General features: G+C 33.0%; 1 protein-coding gene across 7 annotated transcripts in view; it reads right to left on the bottom strand.

Annotated features, from left to right (window-relative positions):
• Positions 1 to 20140, bottom strand: part of LOC110998995 (protein pangolin, isoforms A/H/I/S) — a 112571-nt gene extending 92431 nt beyond the window's left edge. For 2 of the 7 annotated variants that reach the window (XR_006750584.1, XM_022267828.2), the window contains exons 1-2: positions 19803 to 20132; positions 2258 to 2551 (exon numbers count right to left, since the gene is read on the bottom strand). Coding sequence is in view for 6 of the 7 variants with exons in the window: in XM_022267828.2 (XP_022123520.1) it covers positions 2258 to 2425 (168 nt within the window). In the remaining variant the exon portion in view is untranslated. Of the gene's footprint in view, positions 1 to 2257; positions 2552 to 19802 lie in introns of all 7 variants that reach the window. The other 5 variants (XM_022267832.2, XM_022267831.2, XM_022267830.2 and 2 more) reach the window with 5 other exon arrangements.
• Between the last annotated feature and the right edge of the window lie 5885 nt (positions 20141 to 26025).

Raw genomic sequence — 26025 nt, 5'->3', positions numbered from 1 at the left:
TTTATAACGATGCTAAAAACACTTAGATTTATGGGTTATCCATACGTTTCTTGTAAAAAATATTGAAGTATATGACAATCGTCCAGATATGCAACAATGGTCGATGCCGCAATTATACTTTTTAGTGGCTGGAATTAATAACTGAGAAGACATATTTTCAATTACTGAGGTGTGACTGGATTTATTCAATACATTTAATAACTTGCCTTAAGAAAACAAATTTATAATTATTGGGTTGCATGTTTCTCTAATAGTTTTCGCAGAGCAAATGATTTTATCATCGTAATGGGTATTCTTTTGAATAACTCTCCTACTTGTGAACTTCAAAGCCCTAAATACAACAAACAAATAAAAACATTTCCGAAAATCAAGCGGGCGTAAAACCCTGACAATTTACCGAATTGTAATCGAAAAGAAATCGAAACTCGAACAAAGAGCATTGTAATAGCATCACGTACGATAATCGACGCTATTATGACATACAAAGCAGAATTGCACCTAAATATAATCCAATATTTATACGATCCGTGACTGTAATGCGTCTGGATTCCTCTACGTCCATCCTTGTTTAGCATACTAAAATAAATGAGATACAAAACTACGATTTTGTCCCACATTTGCTGTACACAGGTAAAATATAATACCTGCATGCAGGTAACCTTCTTTGATAGAGTTTTAAGAAGGGAACAATGAATTCGAATTTTGAATTTTCGGAAAGGTACCTGCGCTTTTTTGTTTTGGCCATTTCGATGTGCGGTTGGTTTGTTTGTTTACGGGCAATTTGTGATTACAATGATTTGTGTGACCGTGTAACAAGATCATTTTTTTATGTCATGGACAGATTGGCGTCGCGATACTTCCGCCAAAACATCAAATATTGCCTATGATTTTAGTCCTAGAAGATATACTTTGTGCGATTTTTAAAGCAATTTTAAGTGTGTAAAAGTCTTAAAATCACTCTAATTTTTAATTAGCGAGCATGTCTAAACCCATATTCCAGTTATCAATTCCCATTAAGTTTTTAATAGTCACGATGTTTATCTTACGCAAGTTCAACAACCGCGACTCATGAATATTAAAGTATGTGTTAAAAAATTCGTTGCAGTCTTTAGCGTTTTAACCATGTTCTACTTAGAGCTACAGAAGAGCTGAGCATAGAAATTAGATCACGTGACTAATTTGATGATTGTGTTAAAATAAGTAATTAATGCAACAAGAAGTAGAAAGATTACTTTCCCAATTCTAGGTGAAAACTACGAACACTATTAGAGAAACTTGCGAGCCTATAATTATAAAAAAAATGTTTAAATTAAAGTCATTAATGTCTTTAACAAATCCAGGCATAACTCTGTAATCGAAAATATGTCGTAGCAGTTAATTATTCCAGTCACTAAATAGTAAATGACGGCACAGAGTATTTTTATTTAGTAACAAAGTTATTGCGGACAATAATTTGTTATGATTACAATTTTACGCCAAATAAGAAAATAGAGATCTCCTACGATGAGAGCAGCCTTTTCAACGGAAGCAATGACTTCGAAGGCGTAGATTTCGATTAACAATACATAGTGAATGCAACAAATTTCTATAGTGTTGTTTGGGATTTTCACAAGTGCATTAACAAATATACAGGATGTGCATACATTGTCCCTTTGTAAATCAAACCTACCTGGTATCGAGTTGACACCTGCTGGCTTGTACAAACCACAAAATTTATAAAAACTAGGCACGCAATTCTGACACTTGTCATGTGATAATAACATTTATATTTGCTTAAATATTATTGCTTCTGTGAGGTAATGCTAAGCGCCGCGTGACGCATTTTAAGTATAGGTTTGTGAAAGCTGAATCATAATTAAAAGCGACGTTTAGTGCCTTAACATTTAAATGGACCACCTACATATTACTGGTATCGTATATTTTTCAAGGAATGTGTCAATCACGCCGTAATTAACAGTTATTTCAGGAAATATAGAAGAATAGCTTGCGTTTGTTTAATTACTTAATACTGTGACCTACCGGTATTACTTATGGTTTTAGAGGTAGAAGTAACTTCAATATATCTGATCTGTTCAAATAAATAATATGGACTGAAATGTCGATATTCTGAATGTTTCAGATTTCCTTAACCAATAGATCACCCTTATAACTTTACTATTTCGAACGGTTCATACGATTTTAATTTAATGTCTTGTTTGTTTTGTAGACATCCTTGCTCAACTATTTTTACGCACTTTCTTGTGAATGAAATGCTTACCTCACTCTCGGTCCAATCGATAAGACTGGACTTCTCCTCCAGCAGATTCTCCGAGCTCCTCTTCTCGTCCTCTCCGTCCCCCTCGTCTTTGAATACCTTGACCTCATCAGTGGAGCCCAGATCGTCACCGCCCGAGGACGCAGCCGAGCTCGAGTGCGCATGCGGCATTTTCAAGATCCCGGCACCCAAACTCCCATTATCCCTCGACTATCTGTCATCCATGACCAATTAACGCACTATTGTCACTATAAGTCTTCGGTTTTTCAGTGAAAACTTTTTCGTTCACGAGATAATCTGCAAAGAAGAGAGGCAAGTTAATACGTGTTTGACCACTAGAACAAACATAAAAAAACGTTGCAATCAGCATAAGAACGGAGGAGTTTGGTTACAGGACCATGGATACTAGAAACTGTGGATCAAAACATCCCTTATGCCCTGAGGCAAGCAGAAGATTGAGTTGCTTGAATGCAGCAACGTATCGGTTAGGGCTTTTCAAGATAAAGAAGCCACGATCTAGAAAGACTACGAAGAAGTTGGAAGAACATTACAGCTTATAGGTATACCTTACAGAGATCAAAATCAAATTGGTGGTAAATAATTAATAACTAGAATGTATATTTAACGCGATTCGTCCAGCATTGTGGCATATTTTAGGTCAAGTGGGCTGTCAAGTATCGTTCAAGTCCCTTGGCTCGCAGCCAAGCGCTCAGAAACCCTTAGAAATAAAATAACATATTGACAGTGAATAATTTATGTAAACACTGTATGGACGAATGACTACACTTATCGAAGAGAAGACAAATTCCTATGTTATAATTTTGACTTTTAAATGCGTACACGATAGTTCGAATCATTAAACATTACGTTATTAATGTTGCTGAAGACATTAAAACATCGCTCCTTACTGTTATGGTGTGTTGAAACTATGCATTATGCGCACGCATCACAATGCAACATGCTATGCGCCCATAGTTGTATTACAAAAGCATTATAATTTACTAATAAATTCATACGTATATACTTTGAAATGAGTAAAAACAGAATCTATATCAATAGTCATCTATTATTATATATAGATCTGATGTTTTAACGGGCATGTCAGACTCAATTCTAGAAATAAAATTTTTGTCTATGGAACAGATGCATAAGTCTGTCCTGTGGCACCGAACTACATATATTAAAACTAAATATATATGTGTAGCTGACAATAATCAGAATTTTATGGCGTTAAAAAGCATGACAAATATTACAGAGATCCGAGATTTTTATCTTTTTAAATAAATTACTTATCTCATAATAGTTTAGATAACACTTGGTTATGTAAAGTTCCGTTTGTTTGTTTGTTAATGACTTTACCAAGTTTCGGTTCATGTGGTGCCGCTATCTAAAAAAATTTTGAAGGCAGGGTTGCAGGCAGGCTCTAGAGTCCAGGCATTCCGCCTAGGCACAAGACAGTCTAACAAAAAATAGACTCTCAACGTAAACGATAATTGCATACGATACAGATCCAAAACAAAAGACAGCGATGGTCGTTCAATTGTTATTCGTCCATACAAATCAATTGAATCTAATCCCAGTAAGGTAAATTAATTACATATATAAATAATTAGGGTAAACAGTTAATGGATAATTACGTTCAGAGTATTTAATTAAGCAATTTTTGCAGATTAAAACGTGTTTCATTATCACATTTTTACAATTATCCAAGTTGAATTTAAAATTATGCGACTGACCTAACTTGTTTTTTAGTCTGTATGATTGAAAACTGTAAATCACGCGGAATTTTCTTTATAATTATTTTTACGTATGTTTAAATGTGTTTAAATCCGGTAATTATTATATAGGAAGATTGCCACGTTTACACATGCACATGAATTAATATAAATTTCGAAAGTTTAGCTGTTTTATGAGTTCAAAATCCGCATTATGTCAAATATTCTTTGGTGCCAAACTAACAATGAACTAATAACAGAGTTTAACGACCGACGAATTATTTAATTTTTCTCACACAAAATTTTCACAGAATTATCGTTATAATTACTATAATAAATAATACCAATTCAGGTAAATAGATGAGAATAGGGATGTTAATTAAAAAAAAATTATGACACAAAGAACGGATTCGCAACAGTTCACGATAACGAAATTGATAAAGTTATTTTTGGGTTCTTGATAATAATAGATAATATATATTAAAACCGTTTAACAAAAACCTATGGAAGATAAGATGACCGGTAAAGCTGACAGAAAATTACTTAAAATGCCCCTTCATTAATACAAAGCTAGCCAATTACACGTCGAGAAAATTCAAATTAAGAATAAAATGATTTTGTTATTTGTGGTATGGTATAAATTCATTAGAAAAAGTAGTTCAAATTAAGATTTCGAACATTTATAAATGCAAATGTTGTTCGCAACAAGTAGTTTTTCTGTAGTCTAGGCAACTTTTTAAAACTTTTAAGCAAGTTATTACCAGTCGCCTATGAATTTGTGTCACTATGAAAGACCAGGAAATTATTAAGAGCCCTAATATATGCTAGTACGTAGCAATTCATCCACATTAGCAACGCAAAATGTCATACCTGTATAATGATGTATGTAGATGGAGGACTAGGTGTGAATATTGAATCGTTCACGCTGTATATTAACTATAAACCTTTATGTTCAGGGGTTACCAACTGTTTGTCGGTACTGTGGGGTATCGTATGTGTAGATTTTGTCATTTTACAAAATACATTTTCAGCACCAAACAATCTCCAGCAACTTCTGATATAAAAAAGTACCTTCATTGCCTAAGCAAATATTTTTTTGTTTGTATGTATTTTACGGCAACGTTATACTTGAAAAGAATAAAGTGTCTAAGATGTATTCTATCAATAAACAATGAGCTAACTTTTAAAAATTTCTTCCCAAAGTACTCTAACAACTCTCAACACTTAAATCTCGGGACTAGATAAATATTATATAAGGTCTTTTGACCGTATACAGAAACAATTCGAATGTTTCATAAATATCTCTTGTAATAGGATAACGCTAGAAATTTACTGCGGGCGTATTCTCAATTCTCAAAACTGTGTTCAATTGTTTTACTTACATAAGGATACGTATAAAACTCGTTTAATGAATAGTATTTAAAATATAAAATATATACTTTCAGTATTCTTGTATAACAAATATAGTTTTACAAAACATTTTTTACAGGTCCCTGTGTCAAAAGTGGTTCTTAATCTAGAAATTTAGGTACAAAAGACCATCGTCATAGATCGTGAATAAAATAATGCCACGCAAAAGCAATAGTTACGACTCACACGAAATTTTACAAACTGTAAATAGATATCATAATAAACATACCTAATAAATATGTATATTAGCTAAAGTAGTTGTTGAGAATTCAAAAAGCGATTGCGTATCTCAATGGAGTTTCATTGAATCTGGCGTACCGCAAGGTGGCGTACTTTCTCCTCTTCTTTTCGCTATTTATATTAACTCTTTAACGTCCCGTCTTTCTACTAATTTTCATTTATACGCTGACGATCTCCAAATCTACGTTCAATCAAGTCTCGATGATCTCCCGCAGGCCATACATTCCACAAACTATGAGCTGGCAAAGATAGTTGACTGGAGCAAAAATTTTGGTCTTCTAATCAATCCCAACAAGAGTAAAGTCATAATCATTGGCAGCCCCTATTTCACGACGAGAATTGATTGGGCCACTGTACCACCTATACATATCAACGGCGTAACTTTAAATATAAGCCGTGCAGTTAAAAATTTGGGGGTCTTATTTGATCAAAACTTATCCTGGGAGCAGCATGTCAAAGAAGTTAGCCGCAAATTGTATGGTGCCTCTAGTATCCTCCGACGTCTCAGTAATTTCCTTCCCTTTAGTACTAAAACCTCACTGGCACAATCTCTCCTCCTGCCTTTACTGGACTACGCCGATTCTTGCTCCTCCGATATGAGCGAGGAATTGCTAAACAAACTGGATCGTCTCCAAAACTTCTGTATCCGATTTATTTTCGGTCTAAGAAAGTATGATCATATCTCTGCGTTCCGTAAGCGGCTAGGTTGGTTACCCATTCGACAGCGACGTGATGCTCATATTCTCCATCTCCTATATTCCATCCTGTTCAATCCTAAAACTCCTTCTTATCTCAAAAATGATTTCAAATTTTTGGGTTCACATAACTATAGTTTACGCTCTTCCGAAAACTATACCCTTGAAATCCCATCTCATAACTCCTCTTTTCTTGGCGATTCCTTTAAGGTTTCAGCAGTTCGGCTATGGAATTCACTTCCCGTCACTATTCGCTTAGCTCCTTCTCTATCTTCCTTTAAATTTCTGCTTTATAAACATTACCTGTCCATGTCATACCACTAACTACTTACTGACGTGAGACCGATCTTCTTCATCTTAGATTGTCCTGATTCATGTGCACTGTTTACTTTTTGTTTTGTTTTATGTAACTTGTATCAGTTTAGTTTATTTTTATTTCTTTTTGTTTCTGTTAAGTATGTTTTGTTTTGTTTTTTTTTTTTTTTTTTTTTTCCTTTTTTTTTTTGCACTTCTTGCCTACCTTATCTAATATACTCATAGTGGTTTTAAATAAATTTCCTAGTGAATTAATTAAATTTGGTATTGAATAAAATGTCTGTCTAATCTTGTTTAACCGTCATAGCGTTTATCGTTGGAGCGAGAGTATAGCGATCATACGCGAATAACCCAGGTATCACTTTATGGCTGTCTTTACGATTCACTATGTGAAACTATGCGTTGAATGCTTTTCTTTATTGAATTTAACAAGTATACATTTCCGTTAAACAGCACATTTTATGGAAGATTCCGCAAGCAACAAGTAGTAAGTTTTTGTCGCCACCAGCCACTAGGGTTGTCTTCTTTTATTAAATACTTGAACTGTGTAATACAATGTTATTTTGTAAAATAAAATAACAGTTTCTATCGCAACAATGCTCGTTTATAAAGAGCTGTGGTTTCTATTTATTGTTTAAAGTGAATTTATATTTGCTGTATCGTCGATATTTGATTCGCAAAGTTTTTGTAATACATGCATTTTATTTGATACATATTTTGTTGCTATTGAGAAATTTAAATGATAAATTTTCTAAATTTTAGGCTTTGTAAAGGTTTTTATAGCAATTTCATTTTATTTGTTGTGTTTCGAAATTGGAATAAGAATAGTTAATTTAACACTAATTAACGAAGAGGCTTATAACTTAAAGATTCGTATAGTAATACAAATGTTGGCATGTGCTTTGCTTGTGTTACTTCAAAAATTGTGGGAGTATTCTTCAAAGTATTTGGATTCTGCCATTTGTAAAATATTGACCCTCCGCGTCGATTAAACAAGGGAAACCTAATTAAAAAACTTTTTTATTAAACTACATTAGTGGCTATCATAACTTGTTTGTCATAATATTCAACGGTTCGTTACATTTTATGGACTCTAAGAAACTCGTATTTAACATTAAGTGGGGTACATTAAATGTTTTTTACATAAATATCACAATAGTTTCCTCTTTAAACAGAATACGTAAAAAATGTAATATAATATTAAATTAGGAATTTGTAGCTTAACTAAAGATACTTGACATACTTTGAAGTATTCAAATGTCAAAACACGTATGTTAGAATGCTTATTTGCATTGTCGTAACTTTTAAAACAGTTTTATTACTTTTAAATGAATTAGTGAAGAAGATAAATAAATTGTTATTAATGTAGGGCTGTCATACTTATTGGAGCAAACGTTTAAGCAAGTATTTTCGACAAACTAAGTTTCAAAAGCGAACCACCTGTATCTATTTAATTTTATAGCTACCACAACTGTAACAAAGATTCCAATTTGTCTTCTTACTTTGTAAGGACGTCCGCTCCGCATGGCTGTTTAAATGCAAATGAGTTAGAACTTACATAAGGCTGTGTGTACAATTTCAATATTTAAGTAGGTAGGCACTGCTTTTAAAATAAATAGTGAAATGTAGAGTAATATCAAGAAACTGAAATCGAATCCCAAAACGCGAAAATATATTTAATACAAAGAAAAATATGAATATCATCATAAAAACAGTGTTAAAGTTTTTGAATTAACTTTAGAGGATTTGAAAAATCGAACAAGTAGTCGAGTTCTGTCGTATCATGCGTCTGCGAATCGAATAAAAAGGCGAGTTAACATTATCTGTAACTACCCACATGTTCCGTACAGACATCGAGTCGCTTTTTGCATAATTATCTCGATTGCTTGCGACGTAATTGAATTTTCTGTAATGCGCCTCAAGTGTTCTCGAGAAAGACGCTTATTGTAAAATAGGATTAACTTATAAGTATTACTTTCGAGTCTAGTAGTTAAGGCGACAAGAATTAACATCTAATCTGAGGTCTTACTTTGTTTCTTGGTCGCATATAATTTATAAATAAATCTTTGAAGTTAAAAAACATGTAATTTCCTCCTATCAAGGTATTGAATAATAAAAGCTTGCTTAAATTGCTATAGTAGTTTAAAATACATAACGTTATTTAAAATAATGAGTCTAAGCGTGGATTTTGCAGAAATTTTGAAGATCATAAAACTAATGGCAGGAAGCTGCGCTTGCGTCTCGTAAAACTTAACGGCACATTTGTCTTAGCACATTGCACATTGTGCGGGCTGACTTCTCATTATCCTAGTACAAATTTTTATCTTGGGCTTTACATTGTCTTAAGTAATAACCCCGAACACAAGTAAGGAACCGCGTTCAGTAATATTATAACCAAAAAATAACTTTCTATTCTCATGACACATGTAATAATAATTTAATAGCGAATCAATTTCAATATTTGCGGTACACGTTACTTTAATTTCGCGTCATCAGCGGATAAAGAACTACATTAAAATTAGGTTTCACAATGACGTCGTAAAAACCAGCCTTTTATTAGAGGCAGCCAACTCCAGCCTATACTTAAATTCTTTATGGGTTATAGAGAATCAAGTCGAAGCGACTAGATTGATTATCTATGCAAAACTATGTATTCCCTTCTAATTTAGTATTTTATTCTAAAGGATAGAAGGACATCATCTCATACAGAAATATTCTATTACTCTTATTTCGGAGCTAAATGATAAAGAAACGAATTACAAATGATTTACATTTGAACCTTATTGCTTTGCAATACAGCGGTCATTCCCGAGCAATACAAGTAACTAATGTATTATTTATGTATTAATGTTTTACACTTGTACCGGATAATGAAGACAGACAAGCAGAAGAATCAATGAAAGTATAATTAGTTTGAGAAAAACAGCTTCCATTTTTGGTTATGGCATAGATTTCGCTGCGGGTAATGTATCATTTTGATGTACGTCTCTATCAGAGAGAATTATGAATCATAACCTGATATGTATAGAAATAGTCTGATCGTAGAAATAAGTGTAGTGTAGTTAAAACTTTGTATAAATAAAATGATTAAATAAGGAAAATATTTTAAATATTGATAACGATTATTATTGAAGAATAAATAAAATAAATCGGTGGCGCTACAACCGCTTTAGGTCTTGGCCTCAGATTTCTAAATCTGTTTTATGATCATTTTAAATCTAATAGGCAAGTAGGTGATCAGCCTCCAGTGCCTGACACACGTCGATTTTTTGGGTCTACTACATGTCGGTTTCCTCACGATGTTTTCCTTCACCGTTCGAGCAATGTTAAATGCGCACATGGAAAGAAACTCCATTGGATCGGCCAACGCAGCCGGGATCGAACTTGCGACCTTAGGTATGAGAGTCGCACGCTGAAGCCACTAGGCCAACACTGCTGGGGTGCTTATTATTGAAGGTGTCGCTTAAACATACGAAAATCTTGCCTAAATACACGAATGCGAGTTATTTAAAAAAGTACTTACTGTGATATTTTACACAATTATTAATCCAGACACTGACATAGTAAAAAAAATATTAGTAATACATATAAAAAAAACTCTTGGCCCAATTATATACTGAAAAATATACTTTGGCGTCAAAATAGGAAAGAAATTCTTTGTGTTCTTCTAAAGCTAACCAATGACTAATGAACAAAATTAGTAAAAAACAACTAAAATTGATTTATAATTGACACACAAAATTAACTTTTAATAAATCTAATTAATTATGTTATAGGTATAACGACATTTTAATGTATCAATAAACAAATTAATTAAAAAACTGCACTTTGTTCGACGTTTCGATAATAAAAAAAATCTATTCGTTATGATAAGCATAGACAAATTACTTGCTTACGAACTTGAAACAGTCAATTTTGACATCTGAATAAAATGGTATTATTTTTCCACTACTCGGTTTTCATAAAACTTTAGAGCATTTAATAATTGTAAGTGGGAAAGTGAAATATTTTATTTGACGTTTATTTATAGAATTTCGCAGACCAATGCCATATCTATGCATATGATCCAATCTATATATATAAAAGAAAGTCGTGTTAGTTACACCACTTATAACTCAAGAACGAAAGAACAGATTTGAGTGAAAATTGGTATGGAGGTAGCTTAGAGCCAGGAGACGGACATAGGATACTTTTTATCCCGTTCGACAGCGTTCCCGTGGGACTTGACATGAAACGTCAGTCACTATAAAAAGTGGTATAACAAATAAGAATCAGACTTGGAATAATAAAACGCAAATGATAGCTATGTAATTGACGTATAATGACAGCTATGTAATGACGTATATATGACAATTTGATATTTGTAAGAAATCAATATTCAAAATATTTCTATTAAATAAATACGTTTAATTATTTTTACAATTTACAATTTAATTATAATGATAGTGCTATTGCCCATTCGTATAAACAGTGAAGAGAACTATAAAACTCGGTATTGTCGTATGTATACAGTTCATCCAAAGAATGATGAATGTTTCTATTTGTTGTTGTTGTCGAATGACGCATTTAATCGAGTATTGGAACGGGAACGTGAATATGATCACCAGGAATTAAATTTAGTAGTTCAAACGAATGTACCCCTGTTGAAATACCAACAAAAGGAAGTTTATGATACTTTAATGAAGGCAAACGATGATGAAAATGGTGGTTTATATTTCCTAGATGCCCTTGGTGGAACTGGCAAGACATTCCTCATGTCATTAGTTTTAGCAACTGTTCGGGCGAGATCCAACATAGCGGTTGCAGTTGCTTCTTCTGAAATAGCAGCCACATTGTTAGAAGGATGCCGTACGGCTCATTCAGAATTAAAATTACCGTTAAATCTTCAAACTATTGGAGAACCAACGTGTAATATTGCAAAACACTCAGCAATGGCCAAAGTTTTAGCGGCATCGAAAATCATCATCTGGGACGAATGCACAATGGCGCATAAACGTGCATTGGAAGCACTTAACCGAACATTAAAAGATTTACGCAATGAATCGAGATGTTTTGGAGGAGCAATGATTTTACTGTCTGGCGATTTCCGCCAAATACTGCCAGTAATTCCAAGATCTACGGCTGTCGACGAAATAAACGCTTGCCTCAAATCGTCAAATCTATGGCGCTATGTGACGAAACTGCAGCTGACAACAAACATGAGAGTTACATTGCTTACTGATAAAAAAGAAGAAAAAGAATAAAGATGTAGATGACCTGAACTACATAATGGTATGCGTTTGGTGGTTAGAAAATTGAAGAACAATGTAATTTACGCTACGATAATGATAGGAAAATTCAAAGGTGAGGAAGTTCTTATTCCGAGGATCCCGATGATCCCAACCGATATGCCGTTTGAATTTAAAATCCGATACGTCTTGCATTTGCCATGACCATCAACAAATCACAAGGCCAATCCTTAAAAGTTTGTGGTTTAAATCTAGAACATTCATGTTTTTCCCATGGTCAATTATACGTGGCATGTTCACGGGTCGGAAGACCATCAGCGTTGTTTGTTTTTGCGCCTGATAATAAAACAAAAAATGAAAAAATGTGTATCACAAGGTACTTAAGGGAAGAGCAACCTATGTACTAAAATACAGAAATAATAATGAATGATTAATGTAGGTATTTAATTTTTTTGTATTTTTTCCAATAAAAAAACCCAAACTGCTTATTTATTGCCATTAAGGCGGAACAAAGTTCGCCAGGTCAGCTAGTAATTCATAAAGTAAAACTTAAGGAAACCGGGTGTTAGAAAAAAAATTAAAAGCTGCGAAACACAAACTAGCATAAGAAAAAACTATGTTAGATATTTAACTCGTCATTCATCATTTGTTTCAGTAAAAACTCTTAAGTGTTGGTGCCAAATAAAATTCGCTCGACATCTACCTGCTTCTAACGGATCTCAAAGTCTTTTGTTTATTAATATTATTCTTAGAATTTTTGAAAATATTGTTCACTTTTTTGCCTAAAAGACAAAGACGATTTATTTAACAATTACCGGTTATCTATAGTTCTGTTGTTTGAAGTCCCGTAACCCAATTAGGTATAAATAATTATTATAGTGGCAAATAGCTATATCAAGGCTTAAGCGAAACAAATGTTTAGGATACGAACCCTATGTTTTCCAATTTTTATACTACAATTAAATAATATTCTAATTAAAGTTTCCATTTTGAAGTCTTTTATAAATAAATTTTAAACTAAATCGTTAAGTGAACAAAAACGAAATCAATGGTCAAATGTAATTAACTTCGTGTTTCGGTCAAGTTTTTAACCGCGTATCAATAACCGGTTTACTGCTTCAAGTCAAAAAGTAATGGACACATTTCTGTGTCTGTTTTTCTGATAGCCAATATCTTGATTAGGAAGGTAGGAGTATTATAATTGAAATATGAAATTTCGCTAATATAATGTGGTTGTATTATTTTGTTTCGTTAATTGTATATACAATATCAGAAATATACTATAAACCTTAATTAGTTAAATAACAGTTTATAACGTGTAAACACATTCAAAGCACATAGGACGCTTATTTATAAGGAAGTTGGTAAAAGACGGGTGAAGGAGAAAATACACTACATTTCTTTATATCTGCTATCTGTCACTTAGGAACTCAGTTACAGAGACCAGTCTCTCACATACACTTTCAATTGCTATCATCTTAGTTTTAATAATTATAACCTATGTATATGTGAGAGAAGAAATAAAGATTATTATTATTACCATTATTATTATAGGCAAAAATACTTTTTCTCTTCCAGTAAAAACGTAACTGGACCTACCTCTGGTTGAGTATCAATAAATAAACCAGGTGTTGACCAACCGGAGCCATGGAGGCTGTTTATATCAATATTAGTATAACAAATTAAATTATTCACTTTCATGTCAAAAAACAAAGGTCGCATTCGCAAAACGCCATCTGTTTAAAACGACAATCTAAATTAAACTGTTATCCAATAGCATAGGGTTTTAAATTAATAATGCCGCGTTTTTATACATTTTGATATTCTAGGAATAACTCAAAACCGACAGCTATTTTTAACGTAGTGTTGTATGAATAAATACATTATATTAATAGCACATTTTTGTATCATATTTACTGGAAAGCTGTATTCGTATCTATCGTTAAATTTATTTAACTATACAGATATTTTTAGTCTATTGAAGCTATATATATTTTTATAAATCCGTTTAAAAAGACAGGTTCTACAGGTACTCTTTTATTTGCATGACGTTATTTTTCTAATGATGTCATGTTTGTCAGTTCTTTCTCCTTTATCAAAGAAAAGTATCTCTTTTTGTATCAACCATACAGCAAACGCCTTGAACACACAGATGGACTCTAATAATAAGAGTTATCTCTAATAACTATATCAGACATTCAGACCTATGTATAACAGATAATAAGCAACTGAGAAACTAAGGACACTACCCGTCGGCGGGAAAAAACACGGCATGTGTGCAAGAGTGAAAATCATAAGACAAATTTAAGCGCCCTTGTCTGTCAAATCCGATATGTATTTAACAATTTAACCTGCTTAATAAGTATTGAGTTTTGACATGTGACAGTACGATTCTTTTTCGTAAGATTTTTAGCCGCAGGATCGAATTGAGTAGAAACTAACTACGTTAATTTTAACCGAACTTAGTGATATTTTGAAATCTATATTTAATATGACTGCGTCTCTTCTAATTGTTGTATTTTAAACTTAATTTCTTCAGTATATTAATTTAATATTTCTTAAGTGAAATACATATTTAATTTGGTAAATTATTTTCTTATCTTAATATATATATTTCTTGTGTGCGTGTGTATTTGACTGAACTCCTCCTAAATGACTGGACCGATTTAGACGAAATTTTTTGTGTGTGTTCAAGGGGATCTGGGAATGGTTTAGATTCACAATTTTGTCCGCTGGACAATGTTTTTTTAATTAATTTTCAATTTATTAGTTGTTGTTGATTTTGGAATGTTTTACATTGGATCCGACAGACGGCGCTACCATCGCAGTGTCAAATTTTAAATAATATTCGAATTTTAATTTTAGTCTGTCCCGAAATTTAAAAAAAGTTTTGTTATCATTGTGTTATATCGTGTGTGACCATGTGCTGGATCGTTAGATATTGTCATAACATTTGAATAATAATTTTCATCAAAATGGCTTATTAAAAATTGAAATTTTGAAATTAAAGACGTGTAGACAGGACAACGTCTGTCGGATCCGCTAGTCCTTCTATATATTCGGGGAAAAAAAGACAATACAAATAATATTTTGTATTTTGAGTAAAGAGTTAAAAAATGTCACGATAGATAATATAACATGTATTTAATTGATTTATAATCTCGATAATCCCTGATTAACATTATCTAATCCAAAAGCTGACTTTGTATTATATAGATTAATAATATCTTGTAACACGAAATTAAATTCCAATAAATATAAATTAAAAGTTTAATTATTGACCGGTTTCACGAGAAATAGGATACCTATATAAAAAGTTTATATATAGGTACATAATATATTTTTTAAATAAAACTTAAATTAAAAAACCAAATTTTACTATATATGTCTGACCAATCAGTTTTGTTAATTGTAGCAACTAATTTTTAATACAACATGCAAACTAACTTTGTTTTTCATTCCCAAACTCTATTTTCTATCTTATGTATCACTTTCAAAGCATTAGACTGGTATTATTGAAAAATCTTTTACTTCTCACAGAGATGCCGGATAAAACAGTGTAATATAATTATTTACCTTCGATGTATAAAATGATATCATTTGAATACACTCCACGCATTGAACTCATAAATACTAAAATCCATAACCATTTAGAATTCCGAAATTGTCCTAAGATCATGTAAGAAATATATTATTATGGTCGTGGCCACGTGTTTGTTTTGCCAATCGCTTATATATAATTATGAATACAATATTTGAAGGGTTTTTAGATTATTTTATAAGTGTGTTATTTTATTTTGTTTACCCCAATTTACCTGGGTCTGTCGTTTCCGTTAAAGTGCTGGCCATAAGCAAGGCGTGATTTACCTTAATTTAAGAAGGAAATTTATGTTTAAATTAAATATTAGAATAAATTAACATTGTCATTTATAAAAACCTGTGATTAAAAGGGATAGATTTTTTAAATCGCCAATTATTTATAATTTTCATTACCGAAGTTGATAGCAGTTTAGACTAAAACTCCATTGACATTAAAACTGTATGAATAAGTTCTAAAATCTAAATCTATCAAATTAAGTACATCGATTTTACTATAACACTGTTCTGCCTCTTTTATGATGATATTAATTCAGAAAGAGATAGAAGAGTAAATAAGTGTATTGCAAACAATTCAATAAGACTGTTATTTTATAACTGAGGGTTAGTCCCTTATTATTGTATTCTACATGGTTTCATATTCTTCAAACCATGTAGAAATTGACGACAAAAATCTAATACAAATAGTAGTTATGAGTTAACCTGGCACGTCACAGTAATTCCGTATGCTGCGTGTGCGCAGAGAACAACACGAACACATTAAAATTCCCAACTCTCGCGAGGGTTCTCAGCGTGGCCGCACGCGTTTTAAACTAGCTGCAACCCGCGACTTCTTTGTCTTAAAATTTCATCCATGTTCAGGGGCCGTAGACAAAAGAAGTTTGCGGCAGGTGTGACGCAATTCAATATAAAACATAGCATAGACATCATTTTAAAGCCACGTGACCATTTACATAAAAAATGGACTGGCGAGCTTTTAGGCCGTAGCGAAAAAATTAACCTGGTCAAATTATTATTTCAATATTTAAGAGTGCTTAACAATTTGTATACAATATTTCATTTAAGAGGTTTACACGATGTTAGACTTTTGCACATAAAATATAGGTTATCAATATAATACAGGATTTAGAAAACGTATAGAAATAGTACTTTCAGATGAGATTTCTACATATTATCTTAGTTTCACTAATTAAATCCTCTTTTTCTATTTAATAGAAACTAAAAAAATACTAGTATTGTTGGGACTTAGTCATCATACTAGGTTAAATCGTGAAAAATACACGTTTGTTGAACAACGATGGTATCTTATCATTGTCAGGTTGATATCAGCGTTACATAAATTTAATTTGTTGATAGAGAATTCCCCGAATTGTTGTTTTAGATAAATATCTTAATTTATATTAAAAATATTTATCTAATTACTTATGTAAAAAAAAACACGGATTTAATCGGTAGGGTACGTGGAGTAAATCGGATAGTGGGCAGACAGCTTTCAAGGGAAGAAAGTTAGACTCCAGGATTGTATATGTATCATAACTGATTTTTTTCGTGTAATGTATATGGGATTAAATGACTTGTTATATTGCGAAGACAAATTAATTAGCAATGTGAACATTATGCTTTGTTCATTTTAGTAATTTTTATTCTGTTAGTATTAAATTATTATTATATATAAGGTTAAATATTATGGCACAAGTAAATGTATGACACTTTTTATAGAACAGATCAAATGGACTTCATCTGATATTAAATGATACCGCTGATCTTGGACACTCACGCTGCCGAAAGATACAACTTAGTAAATCAAGTTCATATTATAATTATTGTATTGTATTATACAAGTATATATATATTTATAACATAATGCCAAAAATATACTTCAAAACCAAGCTGTAAAAAATGTAAAAGTAATTTCAATAGAAACTGCATTCAATCATCATGCAGTATTACAAATTTTGTCACAAAAATACGAAATATATGCATGCGTAACTAAGAAAATTTCTTAAGTGTAATATGTAAATAAAAACCAAATACTAAAAATTTAAATATCCAAAAATTCCAAATGAATCGATCCTAACAAGAACCATAAAAAGAATAAGAATTCTTTATAATACATTTTTTCCTCACAAAAGAATGGAGGCGTTATAAATAATGCACTTTTAGGAGTCCGGTTCCAGAAATGTGTGGGCAAGGATTTCTCGCCATTTTGAAAATTTTTATGTTAATCTTGGGTTTTTGTCGCGACTCAACAATGGACTTTATACGTTCCCTTAAAATTATTGCAGTTGACAGTTTTAAAGAAATCAGATTAAATAAACGATGTAACAAATTTCTTAATATGTTATTTTCCTTTTTATATTATTTAAGTTCTCCGCGCATTATAAATTGTGATATATTTCAAATAAGATTTTTATGATAGCCTGTGTGTAACAATAAAACGGCTATAATAAAATAGAAAGCCCCCATGTTTTAATCTAGATTATTTATCTGTAACTTACATGATATTATTATTAATAATAAAGTTGTAAGTTAAGGACATCTCCAGTTTTTACAAAGCAGGTGCAAAATAACACATTTGTTATTTTATTTAATCGACGCTAACAAAAAATATAAATGGTATTAAAATTATCGACAGTTAACTCTAGATGTCATTTGTATGTAATTCAAATTGACGTTCTGGCATTCATTAGGAATTTAGCAGAAACTGTCAGTGTTGCCATTTAAGTAGAAACGGTTGAAGTTTTCAAACGACATTCAAAGTTTTTGCCGGGGTTGCCCTAATACGTATCATATACATAATTATGGGAATAATTATTTTAATTAACTACAACATATGCCGCGCTATAGACACTATTATTATGCGTATAATGAATTTATTGGTACAAAAATTATTTAGCAATGCAATTTTTTATGGCTACTTAGAATTATATGTTTTCTAATTTTACAACAATGTTGTAACATTTTATTGTTGTGTAAACGTTTTACAATATGTATAACAATACAACATTATTGTCTGTGGTGACAATATATTTAAGATGTCGGAAGGGGTAGTACACAAAGTACCTAACGGCTAAAAGAATTATTCAGTTCCATAATTAGCTATATGCAATAGTTTAGTATATCAAAGAATAATTACTTTAAAAATGTGCAGAAATACGTACGTCTAGTCATAGCACGTAAGTATTAAATTTTTACTTTAACTTATACATTAGATTTAAACTATATTTTCTAGCATATTGTGAATGTAAACAATATTTCACATTTAAAAATTTATATTTAAGATTCGCAGAAAAAAATCTACTAAATACATGTCAAAAATCAAAAACATTAATTTTACTTATCATTCGTAGGTACTTGTCACTTTAGATTATCAGTGTTAACATACGTACATAGGTATTATGGTTTTCAATCTTGAAAGATACATCTTTCTAATTTGCCGTCGGCAAATGGCACATTGTTTTTTAATGTAATGTCAACTATATATCAATACCACTAAAATCGAACGGGGTAAGTACTAATACAAATTTACCAAAACATTTTTCTAAAGTTTACGTAGGTAAGTATAATACCTTTTAATACGAAAAATCCACGCTGCGGATTTACAACTAAATTATATTATATTTTTTTTAAGATTTTTATAAGTCAATAAAGTTAATAAACATGGAATAACTTACTTATGCGAATTTCTGATTTATAACCGAATATTATATTTATAAATATATTTCCGAGAATAAAAAACTGGTAGAGTAATTTTACTTATGCATATCCTTTGAACAATAATACTATTTTAATTGTAGCCATAAAATCCGAGGTACCTTTTATATAATAATAATCAAACAAAAGAATTCTTCAAGTCAAAGGTTTTCGTTTCCCTTATTCATTTTTATACAGGGTTTAAAATAAGGTAAGTACATGCAAAGTTTTAACTGCCATTCATCATAGATAAATCATAGTAGCCTTTATGAAGAGGTTATGTTGTGTTTGAGGTGTGGTCCAGTTTGTCGTTACAAAATGTACTTTTATCTAACTCATTCCTAGAACGAGACCGCTATGGTGGGTATCAAGTGTCTAGCTGAGAACAGGCAAAGCAAATATAAATGCAAAGTTCACGCTTCACGCGTTTGGAACGCCTCACCGGAGGCGATAAAGTATTTAATTACATTATAAATTACACGACACACTTCTACAAGCCCGATAACAACAAGTCAAGGCGTCAATTGGATACAAACTTTACATGAGGAAATCCGACCACAGTGCTCGACACTAATTACAAAAGAATTATTCGAGTGACCAATAATCGGTTGGGCCACCGACCCCACGAATGGGCCATAATTAATCTGGCACATACCTAAACACGATGGTCATGGCGTTGACGCGAACACCCAAAAAACACGTTCAAAACTCCACACCGTTTAACACTACACGCACGTTACATTCTTGTTATCACACACTGTTGTAGCTTGCACTCGCGATGCACGTAATGTACACTCATTATTTTGTTTATCGCCGGTAGTTTTGGTCGAGCGTGATACGTATATACCAACCGGTCAACTTCCACGAGTCTACTGCAAACAACAATGCTGCGACGCGCGCGAGAACGAACTGACACCCACACAAGATAGCGGCACGCACACAGCGGCGGATAGGCCGTGCACCGACATGCGCATATAAAAAACCAACGATCGGTATGCAGACGTTCGGTTTGAGCAGGTCCTCGGCTTGACGCTGTTTTCGTCTGCGGTTCGGGGTTGCCAGTGAATATATTTCATGATACACACTTAATATTTTGGTAAATAAATATAAGTTTAAATAGAATGGGCGTAACGACAGAATCAGAGGGCGTTGGCCGTCGTACACCTCGCCTCTTGTAATTGCTTGGTCAAATACGTAAAATACTTATTAGAAAAAGTTTTTTTTTTATTATTGTAAAATTTCAGGGACTTTGTTGAAAGAATCTGGTGCGTATTAATGGTTAGTTTCATTCACGTCATGATTACATTTTTAATATGAAATATTATCAAATGAAAAATAATCATATACCCTTCTGCTCAAACAGATCTGAGAACGATTTGGATCATATTAATAATATCATATAGAAATGTTCCCGTTTTAGGATGAAAATTTATTTCAATGGCAACATTAAAAACAAAAGAACGGCAGTCAGCGAACCTTGAGTGGGCAGGCGATACGATTCGAGCCTGCGCGCGAGTCAGCGCGCCATGTTGCTAGAGGCTAAAACGGGACGGCGCTCTACAATCATATCACCTATCTCTCTTGCGCGCTTGTTAGCGTATTGCGTGCTGTAACTATAGTCGTCAGCGCTATACCACACTCCCACACGCACATATTGTTATCTTCACAAAATTTATAACGAGCAAGTCGGATTTCGTCTCAGCAGACACTCCTAAATTCTTAGCGGAAGGATTTTTTCGAACGCCTTCGTCTCGCCTTAGGCATTGAATTATTAAAGCTAACGTGTTTAGTAATTTTGGTAGCACTACAAATACCTACTGTATAATTCAATGAATGGACTAGAGGTATAATTCATTCTTAATACGACTAAGGAGTTGAATGAACATTCAAATTTTGAATGCTATTTTAACTTTGAGAATAAAACTTTTTTAACCGTGATCACATAAGTTAAATTATTATCTTTTAACACAATATTTAATTTGAAAAACAGAAATTTAATGTTAGTGGTTAAACTGGTATTTATAACAAAATTAAACTTCGTATTAAGATTTGAACATTTATTGTATAGGCTTACTCTAATGTGATTTATGTAATGTATACAATCCTATTAAGTTAAAAGGTGCGAAATATATGTTATGATAATATATATTATGATATAATCTATAGGGTACTTTACAATTTATCGTTATATTATGTCTAATGATTATAGTAATCTTATTTTTTGTTGTAAATGTTGTGTGAGAGAAAAAAAAAATAATAATTATTATTATAAATTTTAATTCACTTATCCATACGGAATATTATTTACCTACCTACTTGTAAAATTTAAGTCATTTTCGTAACGTTCTATCTCCGCATCTATTTATTATGTATCTTATTTATAACCAGAAGATCAACTTGTTTAAATTTAAAACTAAAACAGCCTTCAACAGAGTGGCGTAGTAAACGATTCACTCTGATTATTAAACTACGGACTATATATTATAGTACGAGGTTTAAAAAAAGTAAATTAAAGGTACTTCAACATAAAATATGATTTACCAAAATCTTATCTAGTAATGACATACGCGTTAATACTAGAAGATAATAAAGTAATAATCCTGATTAAGTGATAATCTCGTGTTATGAAAAGAATGGGCTTATTCGACCTGGCAAACGTGAGAACGCCAAACAGCAAAATCCTCTATAGTGGCATGTATCTTTGACATATCGCATATTATCTATGCCTTCTGACGGCAGTATCAATAAAAAAATACAATAAAAAGTATATAAGTTAATTACAATATATTGGCAAGATATTTTTTTTGCATGTCCTGTTAATCCCTATTAAAGCAGACACACGTCTGAACACTTTTTGAAAAGCAAATAATTGTATACTAATAGTCAAGTATTAGGTAATACAACCCTGATTAGGTGCAAAAACTACTAAGCCACAGAGGTGGCTAAAATATTTCATATGCTCCAAATATTTAACGAAAACAGTGTTTAAATTACCATTTATCAGCTGTTATAAAAGCTAAAATTAGCGCGATGTAATTTTATAAATCCTGAGCGTCTGTAATCTGAGACTTGTCATGCGAGCGCTAATGACATCATTGTTCAATCTTCATATGACGGTTAAAATACCTTTCAGCTTTGAATAAGGTACTGAGTAGTGATTAATCAAGGTTTAACGAAATGGACTTTGGACTTTTAAAATGCATTAAATTTTTTTGAAACATTTTGATTGTTTTTTTTATGCTTGAACATAAATTTTCAAATATAGGTACATTTTGATTGTTAAATTCATAATTATGCACCGTTAAACTGTAATTCATTTATTCATCAATGACAATTAGATTAAAAATTCCTGAACAGATAGAATAAATAAGAAAAAAACCGGAGGGAAATAAATGAAGGTAAAAAAACATTCAGGCTACCAAAGTCTTTCTTCAGGGGTCCTATTTAACCTTAGCTTGGGACAAGTATATGAGACATGGAGCCACTGCATACAATTACCCCCTTTTGTCTTCGACTCAAGTATTTCTCAGTACCAATCGTATTACTTATATGCAGCCCAATTAAATAAATTTCAGCGGAATTCTTTTTCATGATTGACCATTCGGTCAAGTCGACACAACGTATTAGATAAATAAATGTTTATGCCTTTCCTAAATTGAAAGAAATACTGATTAAGACCTCCAAAGAGTACCATCTAATTCAATAGGCGTCATTAAAACTAAAACCCAATGGAATCAGAAATAAGTAGCCGTATCTTTATAACTACTTTGACAGGCAAACTTACCATCTAAAAAACCACGTCTTTCCTAGAATATGTACCTACCTAATACCTATAAGTTTTAAATAATATATGAATATAATAAGAACAATGAAATATCACTATTGACGAAAACGAGGTAGGTATATTGAGGAATTCAACACATTTCCTTTTTATCATGAATCATGATTAATCGAAATTCGAAAGCCGTGGAATCGGTCATTGTGAATTGGTTTTGCAATGAAATAATTAATAATTTATTTCTGGATTATATTTTGTAATCTAGAAATAAATAATGCATAAACAATAAATTTGATTTAATAATTATAAATTAAATAAATTGAAAGTTAAGAAGGATATATGTAGTAGGTAACTATTAAAATAGACATCTAATCGAATTACGTTGTATCCCCCGTTTTATTTTTATTGAATGTAAAGTCTTATGTAAAAAAAAATATGAAGTTTACTTTTTATTAATATTTGTGTCGTTTGTAGAATTTCATTATATGTTCTTAATATACTTGTAACGCCATCTATTTAAGCTTCTTACTAAAAATAATAACATGAACACCATACACTTTGTTTTGAGAATACTACGTTATTTCAATTTGTTATAGAAGATAGCGCTCAAATTATAAAGAGAAAGTTTACTACATTTTAGTGTTGTCGCGCTATCTATTGACAATTTTATTACTTATAAAATGTCACCATACCTGAGCTTTGTGTAGTTAACGTGCTTCACTACTAGATGGCGCTATTATTAAAACACAAAAGAGCGTCATAGGGTTTACTTTATTGTCCTAGCGCCATCTATCCAATGTGTTAACAAACTTTACCTGAAACAGAAGAGCCTGGATGTCTTCATCGGCGCGCTGGCGAGACGCATGTTTGAGCGTGCAGACGCCTTCCAGCTTCCAGCATCTCCAGAATCGCACCCCGCTTCCCACCAGGCCTCCCGACCACCGCCGAGCCATCCCGCGCGAGCAAGTGCGCGCGGAGGACTCTGACGCCTCATAAAGTTTCTTTTCGACTCAACTACTTCTAAACTGGGCTGGGACTCTCCCGCCGGTAAACCGGCGCGCACAAAGGACTTCGTCCGCAGGTCCCCCGATGGGCTTCCCTCGGGTCAACCGGGGTCTCACCCACTTTTTGACCGCGAGTCCGGTGCGCACCCTACTGACGTCGTGGGGGGGGGCTTCCCAGCCCCACCGACACACAACAGCGAGTGCTGCGAGAGCAAAGAAGCTCCATAGCACCTACGAGGCCCAGGGCCGCTCCAGGCCCACCACAACGACCGTCCCGCCGTTGAGCGCTAATCTGACAATCCCCGCAAGCCCACGGGCGTAACGAGGCTCCCGGCACCACCCACGGGTGCAGCGCGGAAGACAGCAACAAGTCCTAATTTTCGATCTTCTGCTCAACTTCAACGTGGTGTTGTTGTTCCGTTTCTACACAGGATACGGTACGTGGTAGATCTGTTAAATCTGGCCCTCTGCGCCTCTGATATATTCCCGGAGATAAACGCGGGGGTGGGAGACCACGGCATACCGCGACACGAGATAGCCTCACCCTTTAAGGGTTAAACCCAGAAGTAGATCGAAAAATAGGCTTTATGTAGGCATTTAGTTAAGGTGGCGCTGATTTTAACTACCTACTACTTAAATTATGAAAATGATTGAATAACGATTTAGTAATTAGTTTGTTGGAAGTTGATATTATATTTGTAATGATACGCAATTACAATATGTGCGTAAGAAGAAAAAATCATTAGAAATGTATAATTAATTTTAATAAATGTTTATAATATTTTACATTTATATATTATATTGATGATTATTTTATATGCATATCAAAAAACAAGTCTTAACTTATTTTTATCGGTGGATTTGTGTTTTGCCATTGAACAAACACGTATTATTATTAATAATTTGTATTATTAATTTTGTTATAATTTTAAAAATATTTTCTTTGACCAATATCGGTCGAACGGAAAGACTGTGCAACAATGGACTCTTTCTAGCTTATCATTGAGGATGAAGGAAGATAGTGGGGTCTTCCCCGGGAGGTACAACTTCCAATTGTTTAAAGAGAGAGTATACTCCTCCTTCAAATGCTGGCGACGCACCCACTAAAATGGGTGTTCGTGGGCTAATATGACTACCATTTTTGTCCGCTCTAATGCGTGTTTTTATATCATATATACAAAAATCTACTTATCAGACACCTAAGGTCGCTATCCCAAGCTCCTCTGGGGCAATATGCATGCCGGGCCACGCTGGTATGAAAGTCTCAGAATGGCAGCTATTTTATAAGGTCCAGTATTTTTTTAAGACAAGTGTGCGTAACAGTTCCGTGTGTTTACGTTCGTGTCCGCGTTCGCGACCGAGTTTGAAAGTGAAGTGGGTTCACTAGAGCATACCTCTCAAACCTTTGGTTTGTTTGTTAAATTAATATCTTTTTAACGAAAACCGAGAACCAAATAAGCATATGTTATAATTACTATAGTGATGCCATTAGGTCCTAGGGCATCAGCGTGCGACCCTCATCCTTGAGGTCGTAGGTCCTTTTCATTTTTTCTTTTCTTTGCCTGTTTGGACATTGGAATTTAACTTTTTTTCTATTTCACATTCATTCGAACGGTGAAGGAAAACATCGCGAGGAATGCAGAGAGGGGGTCTTGACTTAGACTCATAAAGTCGACGGCGCGTGTTAGGCACAGGAGGCTGATAACCTACTCGTTTATAGGCAAATGATCATTAAACAGATACAGAAATCTGAAGCCTAGACCTTAAAAGGCTAGCGTCACTAAGTTACTATTATTTTATAATTATATGTTGTAAAACTAGTCGCCATTAGGTGAGGAGCTTTTATTAGCTCACTTTCACTCATATCGTACCGAAATGCATGAATTTAGCAAAAACCGATGTAAATAATACAAGTAGTTTTAAAAACATTTGTGTATTGGAGACGCTTTCGCTGCATTTGTCCTATTAGCACCACTGCCTTTTGTACAATAAAGCTTTCATTAACAACTCTACATTTAATTGAAAATGTTGACATCCCCTGTATAGAAGGTGAGAGAGGCTCGATCGCTGCGCGTACGCGCCTAAGCTCAGTAGAC

Source organism: Pieris rapae, chromosome 13, assembly GCF_905147795.1.
Source record: "Pieris rapae chromosome 13, ilPieRapa1.1, whole genome shotgun sequence".
NCBI lineage: Eukaryota > Metazoa > Arthropoda > Insecta > Lepidoptera > Pieridae > Pieris > Pieris rapae.
This window is presented reverse-complemented; position numbering and strand designations above follow the sequence as displayed.